The sequence below is a fragment of the Neofelis nebulosa genome, chromosome 16 (genome assembly GCF_028018385.1).
Source record: "Neofelis nebulosa isolate mNeoNeb1 chromosome 16, mNeoNeb1.pri, whole genome shotgun sequence".
In the NCBI taxonomy this organism is placed as follows: domain Eukaryota; kingdom Metazoa; phylum Chordata; class Mammalia; order Carnivora; family Felidae; genus Neofelis; species Neofelis nebulosa.
This window is the reverse complement of record NC_080797.1, coordinates 20,932,738-20,960,124: the sequence shown is the minus strand read 5'-3', so window position 1 is coordinate 20,960,124 and position 27,387 is coordinate 20,932,738. Positions and strand designations below refer to the sequence as shown.

The following is a 27,387-nucleotide window of genomic DNA, read 5'->3' as shown; positions in this document are numbered from 1 at the left end:
AGACAGCAGTTCAGAGAGCCTACGCTTGGTCAGCGTTCAGCAGCGCCTGAATTCTTGACCCCCAAGGCGGACTCCCAGTGAGATCACAGAAGCTGCTGGCAGAACAAGTCTGTGAGTGAGACAAAGGTCATTCGTTATGTACTTCTCGACTGTCAGATCTGTGCAGTGTTTTCTACTAAGTCTGAGATGTAGGCTTTGGAGGAGTAACGGTAGCAGAAGTTATCTGGGTATACAAGTCTGAAAGAGATTCTCTCTGGAAATACAAATATATAACAAAGAGAGAAGATGGTTATCAGCAAGGGTGCTTCCCTTCCTCGGTCTAACTTGGATCTGATTGTTCTCCTGTTAGAAAGGACAGCGTACTTTCAACAGGATGTCTACATACTAAGAGGTAGTATGGCAGTTAATTTCAGTGCAAGACTGAATCAAGCTTTCTAGATTTTGGAAAAAAAAACTTAGGTTTTTTTCACGGAAACTAGATACTCTTTGCTGATTTATTGAATTTAAAAAATTGAAGATCCCGCATTGTTAAAAGGCCTTTTTACATGAAGTAGAATTTCTAATTGACAGATTTGGAAACCAATCTGAACTGGACAAACTATGGATTCAACACGCAGATGAGATTTCCTCATACCGTTACCTCGACATGGATGTGATACCCACCCTCAAAAGAATCCTATAAAAAATTGCTTCGAAGCCCCTTTGAAATTGCAATAGTGCAGCAAAACCACAAGTAAACGACTGCCTGTTAACCTGCTCTTTCAAATATAGACTGAAAAGCCAACAGGCATATTTTTGTGCAATTTTTTAAAACATCGTAAGTTGAAATATCAAATCTGCACAGCGCTGTCCCTTCACAGAAGGCAAGAAACCGCCGGCACATCATGTCGGAGGCCGTCCCCGGTGCTGTAGGCTGTGGAAGTGGGCCTCCTTCAGGGTCTGGTTGATGCGGAAGTAAGGGCCTTGGCACAGTGCAGACTGCTCAGGAACAGGCTGAGGGGTGTTAGGGCCGGACCCGGCGCCCACGTGGTTCAAGCTGCTCTCCGGCCCGCTTGCCCTGTCCGGGCTGTTGATGCTGCTGCTGCTGCTGCCGCCGCTATCGCTGCTCGAAGACTGGGAGGAAAAAGAAACGGGAGCTCCGTTAGGCTGTTTTGTTTCTTCGGAACTTCACCGTGGTTTCATTCCCAACACCCTATTTGAGAGTATTCTTGCCATCTGCTTTGAGGAGCGCCAGCATCAAAACAGACCGCGGGCTTTAGAGCTTCACAAAGCACAGTCACCTAGGAGACCTCGTTCTATCCTCACGACCACCACGGGAGGCTGAGTGGGGCCAAGATCCCCATCACATTCCCAGAAGCGGCAGGGTCCAGGATTCAAGTGCAGGCCTCTGACCGCAAACCCTCTCCACTACACCCGAGTGCCTTTACACATCTTCTCTACCTGCGAATTTTATCGTTCATTCCGATAATGTCCAATCATCAGACGAGGAAGTGTTCAGCTTCCAAGGCAAAGTATCAATCACTGGTACAGGGGACAGATGTCATTAACAAATAAAATGGCTTCTGGGCACGAGTCTCAAAAAATCTGGGACAATTTCGTGGTTATCATCTCATGGACACAAAATGGTATCCCCTGGAGGCAGAACACACATCCTGAAAGACTACAACATACTTCTTCTAAGTTACAGTAGCATTTCTGCAGCTCCAGATGCGTGTGGGCAAACGTGCACAAGCATGCACAAGCGTGCCTACTTTTTTTTTTTAAGGTAGCGAACATGACCTGATGTCTTACTTGTCTTGAAGAAGCTAGTCAGAGATCCCTAAGAGCTAGGATTCTCAAAAGGGAAGCCAATGGTAAGAATCCATTTCAGAATTCTGATATTTGACAATTTAAATACTGCATTTCAAATAAATGACTAGCAGTACCCTTCTTCCATTCACAACTCAATACGATACTGTACTGAAAAGAATCAATGCAGGAGAAAGACAGAGTTCTAAAAATGATCTAGTGTATGCTTTTTCTTAACTTAGTCGTTTGATACATCTAACTCCTGCTCCCTTACACAAAGTCCTTGGTTTTGAAAAGTCTGCATACAGCTATGTAAAATCTGCACCTCAGAAAAAAAGACTAGAGACAAACTGGCCACGGTAGTTATATTAGGATGGAGGGATTGAAGTTGCTTATTTTTTTCCTACCCTTTACTATCACATTCTTGCAATGTGGTTATTGTGTATTTTCATTATAAAAATAAATGTTTCAATAATGTTTCCAGACAGAACTTGAAAAGTGATTTTCAAAATTAGACTAGTTTATCCATTTTTGATCAAAAGTTACACCTAACAGTATGTACATAAACATATCTGAGAACAGCAAAGAATGCAACGTCCATGAAAGATATCCATTATTAATAGCACTTAAAGCAAGAATCATCATGGTCCAGAAGTCATCTTGAGCTATTTAACAGGTCACTGTTAATAGCCCACTGCCGACAGATAGTAGAAGAAGAGCTATCTGTCTACAAAAAAACACAAACATGAAAGCATTATAAAATGGACTGAATGGAGTCAGATGGTACGGTTAGCTACAGCACTGGTTAAATTTACTTAAGAGACTTAAGAAGTCAAATACGATTCGAAACCAAAAATTGTTTTCTTACATTAAGGCCCCTCCTAATCTAGAGTGGAGCAGCCCACACGTGCGGCTCTCCTGCACCTGGTAAGGTCATGGCTATTTAACAAGTCAGTTACTACACTAGATAAGAAACCCACCGCGCAGAACACTTTGTTTCCTCTTAGTCTGTTTTCTTTACTGTTTTTCGTTACAGGTACTGTCTGAAAATTAAGGCAAGAACTAGAATCAGTTTGTAGTAAGTCAAGTTTCCATCTCAAATTTTATTTCACACTATAATAGCAAAGGTGACACTATTCTGCAAAAAAGTAAAAGCTCTTTAAAATGGGTCACATCAGATACTGAAAAAGGGTGAGGGAGATGAACATACCTGTGATTTCTCATCCCTTTTAAAACTCTTGCGTAAATACATGGTTTATACCAACTTTATTTTTTTATGTTTATTTTTGAGAGAGAGACAGAGCATGAGCAAGGGAGGGGCAGACAGAGAGAGGGAGACAGAGAATCCGAAGCAGGCTCCAGGCTCTGAGCTGTCAGCACAGAGCCCGACGCAGGGCTTGAACCCACGAACTGTGAGATCATGACCCGAGCCAAGGTTGGACGATTAACCGACTGAGCCACCAGGTGCCCCTGGTTTATACCAACTTTATAAAGGCAGGTACACAAATGTCTGGCCTGGCCTTGTTTGTAATACTAAAAAGTGAAAACCACCTACAGCCGCTGATAGTGATCCTACTGTCATGCTCCTGTGGCAACGGGAACCCTGCAGCAGGTGAAGAATTAGGAGAGGCTCGTTGAAATGAACGGTGTCTGAAGTGGGCCGGGAAGGTGGAGGAAGAGTTTTAGTAAGCAAGCTGTGACGAACTGGGAGCACAGTAAGAGCAAAATGAGAAGGAAGGAGTGTTCGGGGAGCAAAGCTAATAGTGTGGTGGGGCTGGGCCACTGCGGGCGCAGTCGGTCAGACAAGACATCCATGAGAGGTTATGGCTGGCGGATCCAGTGCCCCGAGGTCTGCACCCAGTTCTGCCCAGATCTACCCTCAGGAGTGAGGACTCTGCATCAAGCAGGAAAGCAGGTCCCAGGAGAACTGCGGCAATGTAAACGAAAGGTAATGTGTGTCACAGCCCAAAGGGAGATGGAAGGAGGAAATGAAGGAGACATCCAAGCTGGCAAATACCGTGCTCAGTGTGTGTCTGTGGAATGGGAAGAGCACGGGCAAGCCTTGAGAGAACTTTCAGGGGGTCGGGGAAGAAGCCGGGATACAGAGCTTCTGTATCAGAAGAGGACGGAAGACAGGTGGGACAGCGCCAGCTGGGCTGAAGGTACCAGACAGCCGCTAGGAAAGGGAAGGAAGCGGTACGGGTATGGGCCGGGCAGCGAGGAGATCTGCAAGGAAAGGCACCTTCGTGGGCTCATGAGAGGACGGGGGGTGAGACGACACTAGAGAGACGCAGAGAAGGGAGGCATAGTGGGCGGGAGGGTGGGGGGTGGGGGCTTTCAGGAAGTAGAGCAGACACAGAAAGGCAGAGGGACACTTCCCTCTGCAAAAAGGAAGAGTATAAATCCTGACACAGGACAGGAATGTTAAGCTCATTTTCTCAGTCCCCAGGGCGCAAATGATAAAGCGGAGAGTCAAGAACTCTTGGCCCCTCAGCTCGTCCTACCCCTAGGTTCCATCTTCCCAGCAGGTGAAGTCAGTTTCAGAGCTCACCCATGTATACGTATGGTAGAAACAAAACAACTCTGAAGACTGTTCCTGCTAATAATCTTTAGAAAGCCCTCCAGCAGGAATATTAATTACTGAGCCTCTCTGCTTCATAAAGAGAGAACCGGAATATTTGTGCCTATCTATTATTTAGAGCTGCATGCTTTCTCTTTCTTTCTTTCGAGAGAAAGACAACGCAAGCTTGAGTGGGGCAGGGGTAGAGATGGGGAGAATCCCAAGCAGGTTCCACGTTGTTAGTGCAGAGCCCCTTGCCGGGCTTGAACCCACAAACTAGGAGATCATGACCTAAGCCGAAGCTGGACGCTTAACCGACTAAGCCACCAAGGCGAACCCTGCTTTCTCTTCTAAATTAGAAAAGCAGACTAACTACATATTTTTTTTTTCTTTCAGCCCCCAGCTTCCCATCACCTCCATCTCCCCATTCACTGCTGCCTTTAAATTTATGTGAGCCTCAAAAGACCAAAGGACTCCTGCTCACTGCACACACACTCCCTTCCTGGGTCATGATGGAGTGCATTCTAACTCCACTGCAGAATCTGGAGGGAGGCACCCTAGCCAAGTCTATCAGAGCATCTAATGGAAACTCCTGTTTCCCAAGTGCCCAATGTTTTAAGAGAGCTCCAAGTCTGCTACTATCAGCGAGACCATAAGATTCCAAATGAATTCAGCGGGCTAATTAAAACCACTTTCTAACTATGCAAGGAAAGAAAATGCAGGTGGTCACTCTTCTGTGCCGCTCAGCAGGTAGCATGTCCTTTCTGTGTCTCAGTTTCCTTTATAAAATGAAGTTGGACCACACCAGATGTTTTAAGTTCCTTCCTGACTAAAATGTTCTATTAATCTATCACTTCATTTGTTTAAATTTCAACAGGCCAAAAAATAATCCTGACCTATAGAAAAACGTGTGTATGTAGTCTCATTACTTAACAAACTTGGCCTTCAATGTCAGTAAGAAACCACTTGCTGCAGCTTTTTGTGCTGTGAGCTGACATGATGTATTACAAACACTCCAAGGACTTAAACCAGGGGCAAAGTGTCTTAAAATGTATGCTAAAAATCAGACTAACTTTTGAAAGGCTTGTTACTCCATTTTAAATGGACTGTCTTAGAAGTTAATTTCAGAGTTCATTTGCTACAGGATTTTAAACACCAAACACACCTAAGTTTCACCCAAACCCTTCCATCTCTAAGGGTGCACCTGCTACCCTACAACAGACTGAAGATGAGAACGGGCAAAACTAAGAAACTTCAGATACTTTTTAAAAAATTACACTAAAGAATCCCACTGTCCTCTAACTTCACACTACTAAAAAAGATAACCTAATATTCAACTAATTCTTATCAGTTCAGATAAATGGATTGAGAGAATCCTAATTGTAATGACACATGGGTTCCCCTGGTTACTTTTTGTCACATCTCTGCACTCCAAGAGCATCCCTGGGATTTTAGAGTTATGACATGAAAACTTTGCCTTTCTAATAGAGACACCCCCCCCCCCCCCCCCGCAAAAGGACAGAGGCTGCTCAAAGTAAGCCACTTCGTTTTTCTTCCACATTTTCTCTCTCTGCTTGTTACACTTTATAGTGATCTAAAAATTAAAATGATCTCGGTAAGTTAAAGATATTTTTTAAAAAACCCACAAACTGAGGCACCTGGGTGGCTCGGTTGGGTGTCTGACTTCGGCTCAGGTCATGATCTCACCCACTGTTCGTGAATTCGAGCCCCGCGGCGGGTTCTGTGCTGACGGCTCAGAGCCCGGAGCCTGCTTCGGATTCTGTGTCTCCCTCTCTCTCTGCCCCTCCCCTGCTCATGCTCTGCCTCTCTCCATCTCTCAGATAAACATTGAAAGAAAAATTTTTTTTTAAACCCACAAACCTAAGTCTTTGCATTTAAAAGATGTACTGCTTCTCTTTACTCAGGTAGCAGCACCTTTTATATCCTATGTAACTGAAGCCAGATTTATGTGGAAACGTCTGAGGTAATTTGTAAATAAAGATATTGAAACTGAAACCAAAAAGCATTACTACAAATTAAGATAAAATCCAAACCAAAAAGGCCAGCCCCTAAGAGAACAAATTTAAATGTAGCTAGTTTTTACCCATCCAAATAATTGTCCAAGATCAGGGAATGTCACTGCCTTTCCACGGGACCCAATAGGAAGACACAAATTGACAAATGATTTCACTTTTCACTCAATGAACAGAAAAATGAACCTGACTTCTACATTAACTAAAACAATTCATCTAGCATGGTGTTACAAAAAAATTTGTTCCCATATCAGTAAACTATATATCAATTTTAAAATAGTATCCTCAAGGGGCGCCTGGGTGGCTCAGTTGGTTAAGCTTCTGACTTCAGCTCAGGTCATGATCTCACAGTTTGCGGGTTTAAGCCCCGTGTCAGGCTCTGTGCTGACAGCTCAGAGCCTGGAGCCTGCTTCAGATTCTGTGTCTCCCTCTCTCTCTGTCCCTCCCCCATTCACGTTCTATCTCTCTCTCAAAAATAATATAAAGATTAAAAAAAAATTTTTTTTAATAGTATCCTCAGGCCCACAAGTCATTAAATCTAAGTCGCTGCAGTTAAAATTTAAGGTTTTTGTTTCAAACACCAATTAGAATTTTGAAAAGACTATTAGACCCCAATTTCTTCACTTTTTCTTTAGTATTTTTTTTTATTTTTTTAGGTTTTGAAAGAGCTATTTATTATCAGGTTGATGATGTAGGTCCATCTGATCTAGCTTTTTAAATATAATTTATCATCAAGTTGGTAACATACAGTGTGCTCTTGGTTTTGGGAGTAGATTCCCGTTCTTCGCTTTTTCTAACTAGAGATCTAAAATTGCTTTCACGCTAATACTGTAGCACAGCATTAACCTGGAAAAGTATTTTCCAGCTAAAAGACAGGAGGAGGAAAAATATTCTTCTTGTTCCTATGATTTGAGAGAAGTCTAGGACCTAAGCTGCCTCTGGATATATTTAGCAAAATCTCTCAGAACTTCCGTCCGGTATTCTGTGACACGGCACGTACCATGCTTAGGAGCAAGGAGCTCACCAGCCAAGCTCTGGAATCATCGACCCTGCCTCTTACTAGCTGTGTATCTCCGGGCAAACCACTTTCTTTTTTCTGTGCCCCAATTTTCCCATCTGTGAAGCAGAGATAGCACCTACAAAAATGACAGGAAGAAAATGGACAAGTAGACTAAAAGTTTCTCTTTACAGAACTAATCAGGCAAGTCAGTCCACATTCTTCACCTTCACAGTATCTAGGAAGAGAGGTGTATACTATCTTTACTTTACAGAAGTAGCTGTGATTTACTTCTGGCATACATAATTCAAACACCTCACATCTTATTTCCCGGTACTGGGCAATATGATTACATTAGGAGAAAAACAGAACTTCTGAAAATTAATTATAAAAAACTTTAATTCTCTCTTAGAATTAAAGCAAACTCCGAGGTGCCTGGGTGGCTCAGCTGGCTAAGCATCCGACTTTTTAAAAATATTTTTAATGTTCATTTTTTTGAGTGAGAGAGAGAGAGAGAGAGAGAGCGAGCGTACACGCGCAAGGGGGGTGGGGGTGGGCAGAGAGAGGGGGACAAAGGATCCAAAGCAGGCTCCAGGCTCCGTGCTGACAACAGAGCCCGACATGGGGCTCGAACCCACAAACCGCAAAATCATGACCTGAGCCCAAGTCAGATGCTTAACCAACTGAGCCACCCAGGCGCCCGTTTTTTTCTTTTCTTTTCCCCTCACCCTTCCTCCCTTCCTTCTTTTTTTTTTTTTTTTTTAAATGAGCATCCTACTCTTGAGTTTGGCTCAGGTCATGATCTCATGGTTCGTGAGTTCAGGCCTCGCATCGGGCTCTGAGCTGACAGCGTAGAGCCTGCTTTGGGTTCTTTCTCTCATGCACGCACGCTCTCTCTCTCTCTCTCTCTCTCTCTCCCCCTCCCCCACTCATGCTCTCGTGCTCTTTCACAAAATAAACAAACATTAAAAAAAAAAGTAAACTCCTTCCATATAAAAGCTCTTCAAGTCACAAGAAAAAGAACTCTAAAATTACTTAAGTATTTCAGGAAAAACACAAGAAACGGTTTCTCTTCACTGAGTTAGTCTTAAGAAAACTTACCTCACTGGCCCAACCTTAGAATTAAAAGATAACATTTTCATTAATATGTGACTATTTGAAATAACAAAAATAATCCACTAATGAATCATTTTTTTATTTTCCTTTTTATACACGATTGTCAAAAAGCAGCCAAGTGCCCCTAAACTTGATATTCTTGTGCTATAAACATAACAATCTATTCCAGTGGTGATGATCCAATCAATTATTTACGGCTTAACTTTCCATTTTAAAGGTTCCCCCCCCCCCCCCCCCGCTTTTTGCTTCTCTAGCCCTCCCTAGGTTGACTCAGCCTCATTACTTGTTAATCCCCCTCCCCCCCCCCCCCCACCAGAGAAGCAGAGCACAAGCGGCCACCCACGCAGAGAGCCGGTAACTGCTGGGTCGGCAGGGCTGGAAGGAATGGTCAGAACCCTCCATGCGAGGTCTACCAGGGAGCTTAGATTACCGTGAAAAATAAAAAGTACCTGTACTGACTGTTAATTATAACAAAGGCAAGCTGGTCCATCTTTCAGACCAATGATTACAGAGTAGTTTATCCACTCCATGTCTTTGAACAAGTAAGAACAAGACACATGAACCAAGAGGTTGAGTAACAATACATTGTTTGCCTCCGTGATACCAATGCCCAGGTTTTCGAAAGGGAAGAAAGATCATTTTCTACGAACAGCAATTAAAACAAAGCAATACAAAAATACTAAGAGTCTTAGTGAAAATAGGAGATCAAAGCGTTTCCTTTTGTTTTTAATGACAACTTATATTCCTATTCTCAGGCATCATGACTGTAAATACAGGGCAAATGATCAATACAGTCAGACCGACTGTACCTTTGAGCTAACAAACCTCACTCAGCAGGATGTGCACACAGACGCAAGGAAAGAAACACTGAAGTGGACAGATACAGTGAAAGCACTCACTGCGTGCTCTTTTAACAGACTTCTAATCCAAAAGAATGATGGAAAGTCAACTGTCACAGTTTCATCACTGGATGCTCGTGGGAGCCTCTCTAAGCGCTGCTTCACTTGCCCCCTCCAGGTATCGCCTTACACAAAAGCTCAATTACTTTTCTGCGAATCATTTTTAAAAACATAAGAAAAAGGAAAGAAAGCATAGCAGAGGATTTTTAAAAGGGGGAGAGAAGTCACAGAAACTCACATCCCCATACAGAAAGATCCCACCCACACTTGTTCATGAACTAACTGCTCCTAGTCGTGTAGGACCTATGTGAGAGTTAACTGGCTTTCCCCTCTTGGGAGAGCTCCTTTGGATTTCTGGTAAGGACCGGATGTAGGTCAAATCCTATTATCAAGGACTGTTTAAAGTACAAATTATTTCGGTGGTACAAAAACTGTGATACGCAGAGCTCTGCTTTAAGTTATAAGGCTAAGGCTTAGGGATCTGTGCTGGGGAGGAGCTTCTCGTCAGGGTGACAACTCAAGGGTCACAATTTTCCAGTGTGTAAGTTAACAGAGGCGTCACTTAAATGCTAGCTGCCCTCCTTTCCCTCTGCAGAGCAGCCTTTCAACTGCACCAAAATGCTCCCTGTGGTATGCAGAATGGAGCTCTCTTGTTGGGAAACCAAAACTTCGGGATCTCTTTCCCGCTCACGCCTCTCTCTCCCCACCACCCTGCCTCCCACAGGAGTCCTTTTAGAACACGATAAAAAAGGAATAACACTCAGGGGCGCCTGGGTGGCACAGTGTCCATAGTCGGTTAAGCATCCGACTCTTGATTTTGGCTCAGATCATGATCTCACAGTTTGTGACTGTGAGCCCTGCCATCGGGCTCTGTGCTGACAGTGCGGAGTCTGCTTAGGATTCTCTCCCCCTCTCTCTCTGCCCCTCCCCGCTCTCTTTCTCTCTCTCAAAATAAACTTTAAAGAAAAGTAGTAACACTTAAAAATAGTATTTTGCATACACACACAGCATATTCTGAATGCTTACATAGTTTCTCATGAATAAAATTAAACATGAATTTCATGTGAATGAAAGCAAGATACTTGCCTTAAGGATGATTAATGGCTTAGAAACTTAGAAAATAGTTGGTTTCTCAAATATCAACCAGACAGCTCAAAGATGAATTTTCAAAGGTCTATGACACTCGTAACAAATTTTGTGCTCTGTGTACATATTAGTACGTGCATACATACTCTTCAATGGAGAAAGGGTGCACGGTTTCCTCAAAGGGGCCGTGACTCAAAAAAAAAAAAAAAAAAAAAAAAAAGTTGAAACCACTACACTCAAATAAAATCACTTTTATTTATTCAAAGAATAATTTTAATCACACAAAGAAACTGGGTTATTTAGACTTTGTTCAAGCAATGGAAACGGCAGACACTCTGACCACACTTCCTACCTCTGTGTCCCAGGACTCATGAAAGACAGGGTTTCTACTACTCCTTTTGGTCTGGGGGGGAAGATGGTGGTCTTCTTCATTGCCATTCCTTCTCCTTTTCCTGAAATCAAGTTATGAGAAAAAAAAAAAAAAATCTGACAGTTGATCTTTTGGACACTTAAAATCGTAAATCACAACAAATCTGCCCTCTCACCTGAGAAAACAGAATTCGCATGCTACCCCAATAAGTAAAAAGTTGAAAGTACACTACCGTTGGGCACAAAGAGTAAAAATACAAAATAGCAGCAGCAGGGGTGAGCTTAAATTAGTACAACTGATTTCTAAAAAGAAGCTTGGCAACTTTAAATGCCTACTGGGAATAAATAAAAGTAGGGTGATGCTAATGACTAAGCTTCCAAATTCCACCTAATCAAGGTTATGGTCCTTCGACGTTTCCTGAAATCACAGTTTCAAGTTACCTAATCCTACTCCTCCCATAGGACAACATGGAAGACAGGAGCGGCTGTCGTTGCCCACATACCCCTAAAATCCTAATAAAACTGGGGTGCTACGCAGGAGGATCATTAAAGGTTCATGTAGCCTTTGATGTGCAGTTTTCTCTCATCCCTGACTTCCCCCCAATCATCACATGAAACAAAAGCTCAATGCCCTCTAAAGTATTAGATCATTTTTCCCGGCATTCATTAGAAAGGCTGCTCTTGGACACATTAACTCCATTATTCTCTCTACAGCATCCCTAGTATTATGACACGTTACTTCACCAGATTGTTACTTTGAGTCTGGAACCCAGGCTGCTCAAAATTCTCAGGTTTAAAGAAAAAAATCACACCTTTACCCCAGTGTTCTCAGATGTGCAACAAAGTTTGTATGTATTCTATGCAAGAATTAAGTGCTTCTAGAAGGACTTCTAAATCCCAGTTTAGAAGACAGAAGTTAGAGATAAATTAAAGGAGGTATTATTTTAAGTCGAATTGCCTGGAATTGTGCTGTCCAGGACAGGAGCCACTAGCTATCGTTATATTATGATTATACGTTATTATAACATATAGTCAGTTAAATTAAATTTAATTTACTATCCAGTTCCTTAGTCACACTAGCTATATTCTCAGTGTTCAAAGGCCACAGGTAGCTAGCGGTCACTGTACTGGACAGCACAGACAGAGGACATTCCCATCACCGCAGAAAATGCCAATGGACAGTGTTGGCAAGAGGCCATTGATACGAAACAGCACAATGTATTATCATGAAAATTCTTAAAGATTCACATTCCCATAGCTGGAGGAAAAACAGCTTTTGCGCAAGTACTGAACTTGAGCACGTGGCATCTCGCACGGCCATACATTTTCTACGCGGGCAGCGCGGCAAACCATGGCAGGCCCGTCCGTAATCCTAAGGTTTTGAGCTGAAGTCTTGATATTGGAGAAAATTTAAGGTACCACCCCGAGCTCAAGTTCCCGTATTCTGCAAAATTCCTGTACTCTGAATACATCTAACTTTATGAATAAATACAGATCTAGGCGTGGAATGAAACTGTGAGTGTGTGGTGCTGATAAAGCATTAACCAACCAGCAAAGGGCTGCACCATTTACCTCATTCCCAGACTCAACTGCTTCTAAGACCATCATCATTCCTGCTCCCTAACTTTCTCTCAGGACATTAGATCTTATCTGCATGTTACTTTGAAGTATTCGCAGGTTAAAAACGAGGTGAAAAGCAGGCTTAAAACTAATTTAAATGGATGTGCTATTACCATAGATTTGAACCAAGAAATTACTATCTTCGTCCTGCTATGACCAGAGAATTTGTTCTGGAAAAGAGCTACAGTTACAGGGCAAGGTCTGATGGAAGGCCAGTTGACACCGCTGGGAAACTCACCAAATGACAGTATGCTGGTCCCCAAACTCTTATTAATGTGCCAGCAGCTGACTGGGCCACTCTAAGCACTTCTGAGCCCGACCCAAACTTTCTCATTTCCTCACTTATAATCCAGACCATATCTTTCCAGGGACAAGAAAACGAACGTCAAGGAGGTTGCAAAGCAAAAAGAGCGTAGGAACAAAGAGGATGGGCTGGTTTTGCGGATTTCAACTAAACTCTGGGAAAGTCGCATGAAAATATCCCTGCCTCATGATCAGCTGCTTTCTCAAGGTACCAGAACGGAACGATCTCGTGCCGGGGGCCCTCTCCTCTGGATGATACTCGATTAAGAATGAGCCCTGCTGTTTTTCATTCTCCTTTTTCTAGGCTCCATGCAGATTCCGTCCTCGGAACAGTCTTCTTTCAACAAAATCGTTAATAATTGCCAAGATTATAGCTTCATGTTCAACCCTAGCCACATAGTCAGATTATAGCTTTCTACATTAATGCCACAGACCAGGTTATAATTTTAGCAGCTACCATATAATTGATTATATTCTCCCCAGGCATCTAGCTACAGATTGTTGTTTAGCATCTGTTACTTCTAAGGACGGCCGACTGTACCACTGTCCATCATCTCATTTCTTTCCAAGCTTCCTGCCATCTCCTAGAGACTGAGCAGAGAAGAAATCTCAAGAGGGGCGCCTGGGTGGCTCAGTCGGTTAAGTGCCTGAGGCTTGATTTCGGCTCAGGTCATGATCTCACAGTTGGGGAGTCTGAGTCCTGCATCACTTCAGGCTCTGCTCTGCTAGTCCAGAGCCTGCTTGAGATTCTCTATCTTTCCCCCTCTCTCAAAATAAACAAACAAACTTTAAAAAGAAGAAGCAGCAGGAGGAGGAGGAGGAATCTTGAGTATGGAAACTAGTGTTTTTCAAGCTTTTTTTTTTTTTTTTTTTTAAGTAACAGAACCCTTTCTTTCTGTTGGCAAAAATACCTCAATATATACGAGACAAAGGACCTGTTTTGGTTAAAGTGGGGGTTTTCTTGACCTACATCCACCCTCAATGGCTATCCCAGTGTATTTTATAACAGTGTGAAAAACCACCATCTCAGACCAACGCTTCATCCAGAAACTGGACTTGGGAGATATTATGATAGCGGGAGCTGGCGGAATTGGTACATGAAACATGGGGTGACAAGGAGGTAAGAAACCCCTGTCCAAATCAAATGGTTTCTTTTATGGCAACGAAGCCAGCAGTATAAACGGGCTGAGATTATTTGTGTACTAGGTAAAAGAAATCGGCTACCAGTATAAGCACATTTAAATCTGCATACGACAATGGATAAAGGGAATCTTTCTGCAGGAAATACTGAGGCTTTTCCAGATATGAGACATCACAGGAGCCTATGTTTCTAATTCCAACAGCAAGTTGGTCATCGGGCCCCTAGTTTCAAATTTAGACCATTCTTGTTCTCTATACAAGCAGGCTTTGTGCCCCACTGTGTACCCAAATCAACAATCCAGTGCAGAAGTATGGGCGACCCTAGATTCTCACTATTAGACCAAACAACCTCAAGATGCTTTCCAGAATCTTAATCCCTGAACTGACCATCCCCCAGAGCAGGATCCTCGTGGAAAGACTGCCCAGTACGATCAGAGCCAATGAAAACACAGAACGAGAAAACATCCAGCATAACCTACCGAGGCAATCCTATTGGCCTCAGCCGAGCTTCACTGAAAGTACTGTGAAGTAATGAAAAGAGCAGCGAACCTGGAAAGACTGGGGTAAACCTGCTGAGCTCCCTGAAGGTTTCCCTATCAGAAAAATGAAAGTGTCGGACTTGGTGATCTCTAGGTTTTCCACAAAGGGATTTTTCTGATCTGAAGTAAAACTGCTCCGCTTCATCTGGGGTTCCCAATCCCAACTTTCTCCTCCCCAACTGTCTTACAGGGCGTAAGAAGGAGGAAAGAAAGACAAAGAAATTGCATTTTGATCGGGACTCTATTCTGTACACGTCAAGCAAGCACAGCACCCCTAGGTCAAAACCCAGGTCCTGAAGTCAAGGTTCAGTGGAAAGTAGAGCATCGCCATATAATCCTACCTCCCGCCTTCGGAGTCAAACGGCTCCGCGTCCAAACAGTTTAGAATCCTGCCTGTTTATGCTATAAGCCACTTTGGTCATCTGCCCTCCTATGTTCACAACCGTCCGGGGCACAAATTCTAGTATCTATCCCAACCCTTCCCCACTGCAGAGCTAAACCCCATCCTTTCTGACCTTGGGGAGACGGCAGCTCCCAGCCTCGGTCCCTCAAAGACGTCCTAGGGGCTCCCTCTCAAAGATCAGACATTCCTCCCATCCCCCCACCCTCCTAAATTTAGGACAGGGAAGCTTCAGGGCCACTGTCTCTCTTCCGGGACCGTTCAGACTGCATTCCAAGTAGGGAAATACAAGAGGGAAAAAGACGGGGTTGGGGGGACACTTGGACCCTGGCGAGTCACTCCTCCAGCACCTCAGAGACCAGGTACCCGACCACTCGCGCATCCTTCTCTCCCCTCCCCGGGGCCGTAGGGCGCCCAGATGGAGACCCACAGGGCCCACGCTTGCTCGGACCCCCGCTTCGCGTGCTCCCTCGGCCCCAGCCCCCAGCGAGGGGCTGGGAAGGAAGGAGGTCCCTGCGGTCTCACCTGGGGCGGAGGCGCTCGCTCATGGCAGCCGGTGGAGGGGAGCGACGCGGCGCCGCTCCGCGAGCTGAGGGAACAGAGGGTGTTGTGTTCCGGCGGCCGCCACGCCCACCCCCTCGGGCCTTGGCTCTCGCCGCGGCGCGGGTGGACGCTGCCGGCGGTGAGTACCCCTCGTTGGGACCCGTACCACCGCTACTTCCGGCGTCTGCTCCGCGCCCCCCCATGTCGCAGCCGCCGTGGTACCGCCCTCTCGAGACTGCGCAGTGGCGCGACGGCGGCCGCGCCGCCCGGTAACCCCGCCCACGGGAAGAGGCGGGCTCCGAGTGGGGAGGAGCGCCTAGGAGCTTCTGGGAGAGAGGACCTCATGAGAAGGCGGCCCGAGCTTTCGCCTGTTCGCAGCCGAAAAGTGACGGCATATAAGTCAAGCCAGGTTTAAATTAATTTAAATTATTTCATAATAATACGATACAGGTACTTAAGTTAAGCACCTATGAGCTAACAGTTTTGTAGAAACATAGCTGAGAAGCATCAGGCAGTGGCGCAGACGGCCTGCGGCGGGTCCCCGACAGGGAGTTGGGAAGCTGCTGGAGGGCTGCGCTGGGGGGCTTGTCGCGGGGGCTTCCGGGACTTTCACACCTGGTTAGGTAAGGACGCTGCTCTGGGCTAATTGCGGCGGGTCGGGCTTTGTCCTAGTGCCCACGCCCTGTGTCTGGGGGTCAGGGGAGGGGGCTTCCCGAGGGGAGAGGGGAGTCGATCGGGTGGCGGGCCAGCCGTGGGGGGGCTTCCCGGGGCCTCAGGATGAACCTCCTCGGCGTCCCTGCGGCTCCCGCTGAGGCTGCAGTGGAGGCCGGCCCGAAGCCGCTAGCTTCCCCACGGCCCCCGCCCACTCCGCGGGAAGCGGCGGCTCGGCTTCCGGAAAGAGTGCCGGAGCTGGGAGGAGGGCGGGCCAGGTACCGCGGCTCAGGGGTGGAGTGGGGTTGGGGGGGGGGGGGCGGTTGGCACAAGTCCGACCGGCCCTGCGCCCGACCGGCGTGCGCGACTTTAACTGTCTGGTTTCCGGAACACGGAGAGAGACCTGCGCTGCGAGTTGGCTGTACTCGGTTCAGTGCCGCACCACATTCATTCACTGAGTGTGCTGTCGAGTTACTTTTCCGATTGTGTCTTGCGCTGGCTGATAATTAAAATCGAGTTTCTTTCGCCAGACCCAGGAGCTGCGATCGTGAGGCATGGAGATCCAAAAGAAACAACCACAAAATTAGCATCCTTTTGGGGAACCGCCTGTAAGAAAGTATTTAGGCACCCACGGTAAGACGTTACCACGAGAGGGTGCAGGATCTTCCCAGTAGGACTGAGTGTGGCGGAGTACTGTAGGGGCAGACACGTCTAAGAGGTCCCAAGCCTCTTCTGAAGTTACTAGCCTAAGGCCCGTGGACTGGCTCCAGTTGTGGCTATTTTTGTAAGTCAACGGCTCAAAAGTTTGATTATATTGTCAGAGGGGTACCTCCAAAGTCAGAATGATTACTGTAATCAGAAACAGTTTTGTTTTGCCTGAGTTTACATAGGATCCTAAATGGCCAGGATTATGTCTGTTTATCTTGTAAATGGTTTCAGTGTCACTCTTTGACTTAAGTAGTAGTTAGAAGGTATTCAGTCACAGTGATTTATGATAGCGTTTGCATGTTGACGTTTAGAGAAAAGATTCATTCAACAAATACCATATGCCCAGCACGGTGCTCAAAGAGGTACAAGTGATACATGGTATTACTTTTTTTTCATGTTCTTACCTGGTATGAATATCACAAAGGTTTCAAACTAAATGAATTTGCTGGCAGTCCATACGCTACAAACCGTGAATGAAAAACTGGGGACCATGTTCCCTCCACCTATATATTAGTGCATCGCACACACTTTTTTTGAGAGAGAGTGCGTGCACATGAGTGTGAGCAGGAGAGGGACAGAGAGAGTGAGAGGGAGAATCTTAAGCAGGCTCCACGCTCACCATGAAGCCCAGCATGGGGCTCAGTCCCACAAACGTGGGATCGTGACCTGAGCTGAAATCAAGAGTAGGATGCTCAACCGACTGAGCAAACCAGGCACGCCCACATACTTTTATATATGTGTGTATGGGTGTACATGTGTTTTACTAATATGGGAAGTGTTAGTACAGCTTCATTTCTCATGCTGAAAGCCTGGAAGTTCTAATATTTTCTTCTTGCACCTCTGTGGATCTTCCATATACCACTTGGAAAACATGACTCTAGTCAACAGCCTTCAGATCTTGGCCTGAATTCACCATTCTTTCCTTAAGTGGTATATTTAAGGGCTTCAAACAATTTTTTTATACTCGTGTAATACCCAGTGACTTGCTGTAGCTTTAAATAGCAAACATTTTAATCTGACTGCTAGTTTGGACAACTTTTTCTTCCAGTAACCGTTATTTATTAGGTTTAAGTCTTTTAGCTTTGCTCAGCTACTAGTTATGGATGTAAGACCTCTTTGATTGTCTTTTACTGATGATTGGTTGCTAGAAGACTTTAAGAAATGTATAATGCCAAGCATAAATGGAGCCAGGAGTATTTATCTTAAAACCAACTATGTCTTCTGTTTCCTATTTCTGTAAGAAAATGAAAACATACTTTTTTTTTTTTTTAACATTTATTTATTTTTGAGACAGAGAGAGACAGAGCATGAACGGGGGAGGGTCAGAGAGAGGGAGACACAGAATCTGAAACAGGCTCCAGGCTCCGAGCTGTCAGCACAGAGCCCGACGTGGGGCTCGAACTCACGGACCACGAGATCATGACCTGAGCCGAAGTCGGCCGCTTAACCGACCGAGCCACCCAGGCGCCCCGAAAACATATTTTTTTTAACAATTTCCTTTGACCTGGGTTCTTCCAAATGAAAGGTACACATGTAAATGAAATATTAGTATTTACTTTACAAACTGTGTGCCCCTCATAATCTCCCGTTTATCTTTTTCAGGAATAAGAGAGTGATACTCTGCCAGGATGGAAGTGTGTCCTTACTGTAAGAAGCCATTTAAACGATTAAAATCCCACTTGCCACACTGTAAGATGATAAGGCCAACTGTACCTGCTGATCACAAAGCTTGTCAGTCCAAGCTAGCTACACGCCCACATGCTACAAGCAGGAAAAGACCAATCACAGATTTAAATAACACTACAGAGAGAGAGTTAGAGACCAGGAGTGAAAAAAGAAATACCAAGTTGGTAAAGGACAAACCAGAACGGACAGTGAAGTCTTTTCCACTACCGGCCGTTGGTTTAGAAAGAGCAAGTAACACAAAGGCAGATGAATACCTCAAGAATCGAGTTCGGTGCTCCCTCAAAATGCTAAAAGATACTGAACCAAAGGTTGCTTTCCAGGGAGAAACCAAGGCTCAGTTTTATGCATCACAAAATACCACTCCTAACAAAGAACTTCCCAAAGATTTGCCTCCATCAGGGGAGAGTAGAAGTAAGCTTTCAGAAACCAAAGCATCTTTACCTCTTGGCCCAGTAGAACCTTCTTCATCAAATCAAGATAGAAAACCTTCAGCCTTACCCAGTGATGTACAGACCACTTCTCCTGATTTAAGATTGGACAAAATTGATCCCCCAAGACAGAAGCTTCTAGTAAAGTTAGTAGGTACAGCTAATGGTGATTATCATAGTTCTCCTATGAATCTCGATCATGGGATTGAAAGAGTAAGAACGTCCTTGTCAAGCAATGAGACAGAGTCGAAGGCCAGGGACCACCTCTCAGAAGTCTCTAGTGATGTTAGAGACCCTGAGATTCAAGAAAAGAGAATGGAATCACAATTTTTAAATTTTAAAGTTAGCCCATTAGGTGAAATCCACGTCAGGGAGAACCAAGGAGAAGGACTTGACCTTGGAGTGGAGGCACGTGGGAGCACAGGAAATGCAGAGAAAATTGTATCTGTGACAGACACACAGGAACGGGCAAAGAACTTCAGTGGTGGTGATTCGGCCACAGAGAAGAAATGTCGAGACGAAGGTCCCGATTTAAATTCGTTCACTCCAAGGGAGACGACTTGCGGTGAGCTACTTTCTGTATCACAGTCGTATAATCAAAATCTGGCCTCTCTGGCTGTCCGATTTTTTCAAGAAGAGAAAGCAGCAGCCTGCGGTCCTCACCGAGTCCCTGATGTGAAGGTGTTCACAGAGCGTAGTGAGCGAGCTCCTCTGCCACACGGACCGGGCTGTGGGCCCCAGGCGTCACGACCTGGGTGCCAGCAGCCTTCACATTCAGTCCTGCTCCACGCCTCTGACAGCCCCTTCAGTCAGGTGGGCGTTGCTGGCAGGAAGGGCCTCTCAAGCTCCCTGGGCCTGGAGTGGTTTCCAGAGCTCTATCCTGGTTATCTTGGACTGGGGGTGTTGCCAGGGAAGCCCCAGTATTGGAATGCAGTGGCCCAGAAGCCTCAGCTCATCAGTCCCCAGGGGGAAAGACTCTCACAAGGTAAGCGTGCTCATTTTCAAGGACCCTCCAGCCCCTCCGAACAGCTCTGTGCCTTTTGCCTTAATCAGGTTCAGAACACTCCTGCTTTCTCTCAGCTGACTTGTACCCAGGCGTTCCAGTATGCCAGACTCAATCGTGGTTCTGAAAACACTCATTCTTGCTCCAGAGTGCTTTACCACTCTCCCTTCCCCTGCACCCAGAGTTGACGGTTGGACTAGGCCAGGCTGGCTGGTGGCATTGATGACTCGAGTTTTCCCACTGGGCGGGGGCATGGCCAGTGGATATGGGACAGGGACTCAAACTGTCTCGAGAGACTGGGTGAGAGGTTAGGGAAGGAGAGAGGACTGTGAGGGGGTCTCCTCAGAAGCTGTCCAGAGGCTCCTTGCCCGTGCCCGGAATGGGTTAAGTGGCCCCACAGAGCCAGGAAATTCTGGCATTTCAGGGATCCTCAGTTCTTCCTGCAGAACCTTACTTTTAGTTATCGAACTGCCTCTCTAATTACAATATGTAACGTTTCTTCATTTTCCTCATCGGAGAGCTTTAGGTTTTTTTCTTTCAAGGTTTTCTAGAAGCATAGTTCATTTTTTTATTTTAATTTTTTTAAGTTGATTTGTTTTTGAGAGAGAGAGAGTGAGAGGGGGAGGGGCGGAGAGAGAGAATCCCAAGCAGGCTCCGCACCACCCATTCGAAGCCTGATGTGAGGCTCGAACTCAAAAACCATATCATGACCCGAGCCGAAACCAAGAGTCAGATGGTCAACTGATTGAGCCACCCAGGCGCCCATGGCAGCACAGTTAGTTTAACGTAGCATCCATCTCTGGGGTGTGTGTGTGTGTGTGTGTGTGTGTGTGTGTGTGTGTGTAGTATTCATTGGTGCTTTTAGGTTGGGTAGCAAGTCAGAATACCTTTGCACCTGAAAATCCTGTAACCTCTTCCTAGACACGTGTTTTCCCTCTCTGGTGTATTTTGTAAATTATTACGTATTCACCAAACCCCAGGTTGTCCGGTGTGAAAAAGCATTTTCTTTTGTATGGTCATTATTCCTTTCTAAAGGTTTCAAAGCGGAAGTGTATCAAGTGAAGCGTAGTGCTAGCTAAAGCTACAATTTTCTTCCACCCGCTGTACAAACACGCCTAACATCAGGCGCTCCCTACAAAGTTGTAGTCTTGTCTCGAGGCCAAAGCTGTGCTCGCAAGCCCCTTTTCCATGTTAATACAGAAATGATATTAACGTCTGAGTTTGTTGATCTCAGAGTGCCTCTTCCATCCATTTTCTTACTATGGCCCCGCCACTCTGAGAGGTGGGCAGTGATCTGTATCTCTGCTTTGCAGGTGATAAAACAGACACAGAGAGAACATGTGACTTGTCCAAGGTCAGGTTGCTGTAAACGGTAGAGCTGCCAGGAGAACACAGTCTCTTCAGACCAAGTTTCACCCTTTCCACCAAACCGTGTTGCAGAAAGTGCACCAGAACCAGAAACACGGGGGTCGGTCAGCTGTCTCTACTTCCTTGTGGTTGGCATCATGTAGGCAGGTGCACAGCCCATGGCAAATCTCTCTGGCAAGTAGGACTTCTCTAGTTCCCGTGCTGTCTCTTACAGTGCTGAGGAGAGTCTCTGGTGCACCCACTTCTCATTTTAGAGGGAAAGGGGAGGAGACTGACATTGGTCAGATGGTGACTGGATCAGCCTCTGCTAGGTACATGACTACCTCATTCAACCCTCATGACAACTCAGGTGACTGTCAGTGACGTCCCCGATCCACCGTCTTTTATGGGCGAAGAACCTGAGCCCCGGACATCTTTTATTTATTTATCTATTTACGTTGAGAAAGAGGGAGAGGGAGAGAGAGAAACTCAAGCAGGCTCCGCGCTGAGCATGGCTGATGCGGGGCTCCAGCTCACGACCATGAGATCATGGCCTGAGCCACCCGGGCGCCCCATGACCCCCAGACATCTCAAGTGACTTGCCCATGTTCATCCAGTGAGTGGTGGTCGGAATTCAAGTCTGGATCCATCTGACTTATCTACCCCTGGTCTTCATACTGTGCACTGGGCTTACTATTCGGGGCAGTTAGTGGTCGGTGTCAGTTTTGATGTAAGTTATCCGTTGACATGCTCACTTTAGTGGGTCCCAAGAATATAGTGATAAGAATAAGGTAAGGGCTACATACAGTGACTAATCGGACCACCTGGCTTGCTTGTGAGATTGAATATGGGGGAGAAAATACAAGGTTTTTGTCAACAAGAGTTTCTCCAGAAGAGTGGTGAGGAGCTGTTTTGTTCCCTCGTATTGGTCCCGGTCTACAGTACCGTCACTAGCTTGGGCAGACTGGTGGCTCTGAGGACACGGCTGAGTCGGGTTTCTGTAAGTCAGGAACGAGAAGTAGGCTTACTTATGGAGCTCGGCAGCATTAGATGCCGAGCCGTCTTGTGAGGTTTAGTGAGAAGGATTTTCACGGACTTACTACCCCAAAAAAGTAGTTTTCCCAGCATTAGAGAAAATAGACTTTAGAAGTTCAAGATTCAAATCTCGGGAGACTGAGCAAGGACAAGTGGCTGACAGTCCTCAGCAAAGAAACTGGAATTGGTTTCCTTTGTTCAAAGGAAAGCCGTGTGAGCACTTCGCTGGGGTGCTTGGCTGAGCCCTGGCCAGATGTCTGTGCCTTGGCTTCTGGGACTGAGAGTTGAAGAGCTCTAGGCCCAAATCAGGACAACCTGATGATCCCATATAGGATTAAAGATTCTTAGACCTCATCCCTAAAGACTGATTCTGAAGTCAGATCTAAGAATCAGATTTCCAAACGTTTCCAAAGTTAAAAGTACTGCAGGTGTTGGGAAGGCCACTGGCAGCGGGGAGGGGGGCACTCAGGCCCTGTAGGGGGTGTTGGCAAACAGATGGTGGGGGAGGGAGGAGGAGGTTTGAATAAAACAGTTCCTAGAAATTGGCCGGTGGGGATAGCAGAAAGTAAAATAGGGAAACCTGATAGGGTCATGGGTTTTCGGAGACCCAGAAACAACTTCGTAAGCCTCTTCTCTCATCTTTAAACAGTGTTTCCGCCAATAGGGTGTCCGAGTGACCTGTTTGAGATGGGACACATGTGACGAAGGGGCTCAGAATAGTTAGGATCAGAGCAGAGCAGGAATATGACACGTCAGGATTAGATCTTCTAATAGCCAGAGGCGGCCATGTGAGGGGACATGGGACAACAGCCAGAGACTGGAGGGGGCGGGGGGGGGAGTCAGGTCACAGGTCTGGAATTCCAGCCAGGTCAGAGGGGTGATAGGAAATGTTAGTGGTACCAGGGATGGTTCCAGCATTTATGTTAGAGAGTGGAACCGCTGTCACTGGGTTTGGGATAATAAGGGTGTCTACACTGGCAGTGGGTCCAGGACAGTGTCTAGAGATGGCAGTGGAGCCAGGCCAAGAGGGGTATAGATCAGAACCCGGGGCCCCTGGACGACGGGAAGGACGACACTAAAGAAACTCTTCACCACCTCCGTGGGTTCTGAGCTGGCCTCTCCTGGACCTCGGGCTGCTTTTGTATCCCAGCCCAGGGCCCGAACTGGTGTCATTCACACAAGTTTGACCGAACCCTTAGTGGAGGAAATGGGCTACTGGCTGGAGAGGGGACAGAGTGGAGGGGCCGCCCCATTCCTGACACGGCAGGGGAAGTGGTTTTACAATTGCAGTTGTCACAGAACTGCCTCTTCCCGTCTCTTTTCAAACTTTTTCCAAGAAGAATGGGTTGTGTCCTGCTTTGTTCTTTCAAGAGACTAATCTTTACCTTGTGAAATAATTTTCTGGGTAATTTCTTGAAAGCCAGTCTGGTTTGTCTCACTTAATATGATCATGTGGTTAGTATGTTTACCTCCGCAGCAACTTTTACCACATCTGCGAAACTTGTTGTAAATATTCCCTTGTTTACCCTTTCTCCCACTGAGCCAACCCAAGAGCAGAGAACCAGCAATAGTAGAGATTCCCTGCCTATCTTTAAACAAAAACAGGTGCAGGAGAGATGTAAATGGAGAGCATAAACCCTCCTTTCTGGTTTTACGTGAGTTATTCACAGGTTGAACAGAACTGTTTGCTGTTAGCAGTGGGGCGATAGAGCACACGTGTTGACCCTAGTAGATACAGTGAGGAGTAGCAGTAGTTAGTATCATGGTAGAAAGTCCTGCCTTCTGCTAAAACATTGCAAGTGGTAGAAAACGTAGACAGTTCATTTCATTAAGCACATGCACATGGAAGGGCTGCAGGGTATATTCATCAGACCAAAAATGTAGCTAGATCCTGATCCCCAGGGGCTCCCTCAGCCTTTTGCAGAACCTCTTTCGGGGAATAAACCGCCTTGACTTTCAGCACTTAGTTCGCTGCAGCCCCGTACACAGTAATCCGGCTGTTTAGAGACCCTCCCCTCAGCCTGGCCCTGGGAACCCCGGGCGCTGAGGATCGGGAAAGAGACCGAATCTAGATGAACTGTCACAGTGACTTCTGTTTGGAACCGTAGTTCCTTTGTTGGAAAGAAGCTCGACTGCTCTCAGGAGTTTGGGACCCCCGACCAGACTTACGCCCTCCAGCTTGTCTCTGATGAGGCTCTTGGGAGCTGTCCAGAAAGGTGAGCTGGAGTCATTGACTGTTGGGTTTTGTTGCTGGTTCCAAGCATTTGGAGAAGTTTCTCTTACTTTAGCCCTGATGGTTACAGCAAGGCTAAGGAAAAGAGAAAAAGAGACAAACGTGTAGGCCCCCTTCCCTTGGTCGGTCTGTTTTCACCGTGGAGTCTGACGTCAAAGCCAGTAGGAGAGCGGCTGCCATTACGGGCCAGCTTTCCTGTTTGTGATGTCTCCCCTGGCCACCCCCCCGCCATTTCTCCCCCGCTCGCCTGGATCGTCCCAAAGCCAGGAGGGCTCAACACCTCAAGTTCACCAGGCGTGTTAACCTGCCCACTCGAGATTCCGACCAAACTCCCAAAACAAGAGTAACTCAACTTGTTAAAATTAAGGTCTTCCACCTTTGGGCCTTTTCGTCTGTTTAAAAAAAAAAATACCCGTGTGGTGTTGGCGAGGATTCTGTGACTTCAATCCCATGGCCCAGGCCGACTGGGATAACTTGAATATCCGGCAGGTCGCGGCCCCCTAGTTCCAGTTCACCATGGCAACCAGACGTGTTTCTCTCCACACAGGCTGGGTCAGGTGCAGCACCACCGTGAGGAGTGGAGTTGGGGGCGTCACCATGCTCTTCGCGGGGTACTTCGTCCTCTGGTGCAGCTGGAGTTTCAGGCATCTGAGTAAGCTTTTTGATACTTTGAGCCTAAAATCACAGGCCTCGTCCCATTACTGGGACCTCCGGGGGATTCTCCGAATTACTTTGTTTTTTTTGTTTTACAGTTTTGCGTTATCTGACACGGCCCAGTGACTGAGCCACTGCCTGAGGCTCTGGGGGTTTTTTTATTATGGGTTTTAGTTATATTGACCTTTATAAGATTGGACTAGACTTTACACGATTGCTCCTGTGCTCCCGTGTTAGGTTCTCCCTGGAGATCTGCTGGTCTTGTGCTTTGTCCTTAAAGCTGTTTGCCTGCCAGATCGGCGCCCTTCTTAGTTCCCACCTGAGAACCGCCTTTCAGCATTGAAACCTAACAGTTTATACCCCAAGAGAGAAGGAGAAACAATACGGCGGTCAGTCTGGTGTGTGCGGGTCACAGGAGTCTTACTTAACGTTACTTTCCGCATTGAGAACACAAGCATCCTTCTAGTTGATTTCAGCCTGCCTCAGGCCTTCACCAGGAGGACAGCGTCTGAACTCCACCTCTCTTTTCAGTTCAGGTTAACTTCTCTCATTTTTTTTACAGTACTGCTGTATAAAAATACATTTTTATAAGTAAAAACTTTTTAAAGACATTCTATATAGGAGGATATCCAAAGAGCCCGGCAGTTTTCCACAGTTAAAAAAGAGCCCAGACCCTTTCTGAAAACTTGGGGTGTAAAAGTACAAGATGACCGTGAACCCCAGTAGCATTCACAAATGGTCGGTAGGACTTCTAAAATACCAGCACTTGACTCTCATTGGAGGTTTTCACGCAGTCGGTGCCTAGGAGGCCGGAGAGCAGGTCAAGCGGCAGCCGGACGCCTGCCCGCTGGTGGGGGGCTGGTAGGTGGGGTGTCACACACTCACAGGGAAGAGGAGGTTCCTCCTGGTCAGCCCTGCGCATGCGGAGACCCCCCCCAGCCCTCAGCTGCTTTCCCAGGGAAAAGGCCTCCCCGGAAAGGCTTACCTGTCTGAAAGGGCTCAGTTGGTTGATACCCGAGGTGGTTTTTCAGATCTCTGAAGAAAGCGGAGCAGAAGCTCCCGATGGCGCCTAAGACTTTATTTCTAAATGTGTGGAGTGATCTGCACAGGCAAGAGACAGAAACTGTCCTCGGGAGTGGCCTCCTGGCTTCTTACGGCCTCTCTCTGTTTATCCAAAGAGCTGCAGCGCTGGCGTAAGTGGTGACCCGGACACCACGTAAGAAAGCTCTGAGACTCGGGGAGCACGGCGAAGACCGAAGACCACTGCGGTGCGGACCGAGCGGTTTAGACTGGTATTTGGGGCAGGGAGAGGGCGTGAAAAGAATAAAGTTACTGGATTCTGAAACCATGATATTAGGAAGCCCGTCCCTTCACCGTGGACAGCCTGCGTCCGTGTGGCCATGTCTTCGGCTGGCTCTCCAGAGTGACAGAATTCCTGAAAGCCTTTGGTCTGTTGGCCCCTTAAGGCTGATGGTGGTCAGGGAGGCAGGAAGATGACAGAGGTCATCACTGAAAATTTTAAAGAGTTATTTCTTAATTTGCAGTCAATAGTATCTCACTTTTAGATCTTTCTCCCTAAAAGTATTCTCTAAGCTTTGGCATTTTACAGTTGTTCTGTACGAGATACCAGGCTACATACGCCCTGATACAGGTTAGTATCCGAAGTGGCAGGAAATCTGCCTCCCATCGGGCCTTTTGGGGTCCTTGACACCTTGGCGGGTGTGAGAAACATAAAAGCAAAGTAAGGGGGATACAGAGTTGCAGGTGAGTCTGTGGAAAATCCTTAAATATATCTAAGCTGATGAAAATGAAATCGCACACTAAACAGAATTGTTGAAGCACTTTTTATACATCTTGAGTATAACAGCAAATGGTTTCTGTTTATCATCTCTTCCTGGAAACTTCAGAATCCCACCCCATCCCTTCCTGAGAACTTCAGTGAAACACTCGGACGTTCCTTTTACTTGGTCAGGGTTGTTGGGTTTTCCGGGTCTCTTCCCCCATCAAAATATTCAGTGTCTTTCTAAGTTTGTGACTTCTGCTTTGGTGGCTTCCTCACTTGGTTACTGACAGATAGAAAAGGCTTAGAGGAAACGTAATCCAGATTGTACAGAGAGCTGTTTCTCCAATCCCTTTTCCAACATGGGGGTTGATTATATATCATAGACGTGTTTATATCTACTTGTTTGTTTTATACACACACACACACGTATATTTTAGCTTTGCTTGGGATGTTCTCATGCCAAATA

The 27,387-nt window shown here is 46.2% G+C and overlaps 2 protein-coding genes across 12 annotated transcripts; one reads left to right on the top strand and one right to left on the bottom strand.

Moving 5' to 3' along the window:
• Positions 1 to 480: 480 nt before the first annotated feature.
• VCF1 (VCP nuclear cofactor family member 1) lies at positions 481 to 15,596 on the bottom strand. Of its 4 annotated transcripts, none has more exons than XM_058705016.1 (4): positions 15,376 to 15,596; positions 10,832 to 10,931; positions 2,769 to 2,831; positions 481 to 1,113 (listed from the first exon to the last, which is right to left on the bottom strand). In XM_058705016.1, exons 1-4 carry the CDS (start codon positions 15,594 to 15,596, stop codon positions 883 to 885), a joined length of 615 nt encoding a protein of 204 aa, XP_058560999.1. In that variant the 3' UTR covers positions 481 to 882. The 4 variants fall into 4 exon arrangements, with proteins under 4 accessions (XP_058560999.1, XP_058561001.1, XP_058561002.1 ...); XM_058705018.1 differs by lacking the exon at positions 15,376 to 15,596 and adding an exon at positions 15,201 to 15,329; XM_058705019.1 differs by lacking the exon at positions 15,376 to 15,596 and adding an exon at positions 11,290 to 11,693.
• On the top strand, positions 15,192 to 26,489 carry C16H17orf80 (chromosome 16 C17orf80 homolog). 8 transcript variants are annotated; one of them, XR_009255292.1, is made up of 7 exons: positions 15,192 to 15,212; positions 16,575 to 16,677; positions 18,355 to 19,851; positions 24,360 to 24,467; positions 25,032 to 25,136; positions 25,376 to 25,674; positions 26,317 to 26,489. XR_009255292.1 is itself a non-coding variant. In XM_058705002.1 (6 exons), the coding sequence occupies exons 3-6, from the start codon at positions 18,381 to 18,383 to the stop codon at positions 26,340 to 26,342; spliced, it is 1,710 nt and encodes a 569-aa protein (XP_058560985.1). In that variant the 5' UTR covers positions 15,851 to 16,016; positions 16,575 to 16,677; positions 18,355 to 18,380; the 3' UTR covers positions 26,343 to 26,489. The 8 variants fall into 8 exon arrangements, 2 of the variants coding, with proteins under 2 accessions (XP_058560986.1, XP_058560985.1); XR_009255290.1 differs by lacking the exon at positions 15,192 to 15,212 and adding an exon at positions 15,693 to 15,802; XR_009255289.1 differs by lacking the exon at positions 15,192 to 15,212 and adding an exon at positions 15,848 to 16,016.
• Positions 26,490 to 27,387: the final 898 nt, after the last annotated feature.

What these genes read in the sequence shown, in the direction of transcription:
- C16H17orf80 (XM_058705002.1), top strand. Translation starts at nt 18,381, where the DNA reads ATGGAAGTGTGTCCTTACTGTAAGAAGCCATTTAAACGATTAAAATCC. An exon ending in GGGGGAAAGACTCTCACAAG is followed by an intron (nt 19,852 to 24,359) that starts GTAAGCGTGCTC and finishes TTGGAACCGTAG; the next exon opens with TTCCTTTGTTGGAAAGAAGC. An exon ending in CTGGAGTTTCAGGCATCTGA is followed by an intron (nt 25,137 to 26,316) that starts GTAAGCTTTTTG and finishes GTTTATCCAAAG; the next exon opens with AGCTGCAGCGCTGGCGTAAG.
- VCF1 (XM_058705016.1), bottom strand. Translation starts at nt 15,596, where the DNA reads ATGGGGGGGCGCGGAGCAGACGCCGGAAGTAGCGGTGGTACGGGTCCC. An exon ending in AGCGAGCGCCTCCGCCCCAG is followed by an intron (nt 10,932 to 15,375) that starts GTGAGACCGCAG and finishes ACTTGATTTCAG; the next exon opens with GAAAAGGAGAAGGAATGGCA. An exon ending in ATGAGTCCTGGGACACAGAG is followed by an intron (nt 2,832 to 10,831) that starts GTAGGAAGTGTG and finishes CTTAATTTTCAG; the next exon opens with ACAGTACCTGTAACGAAAAA.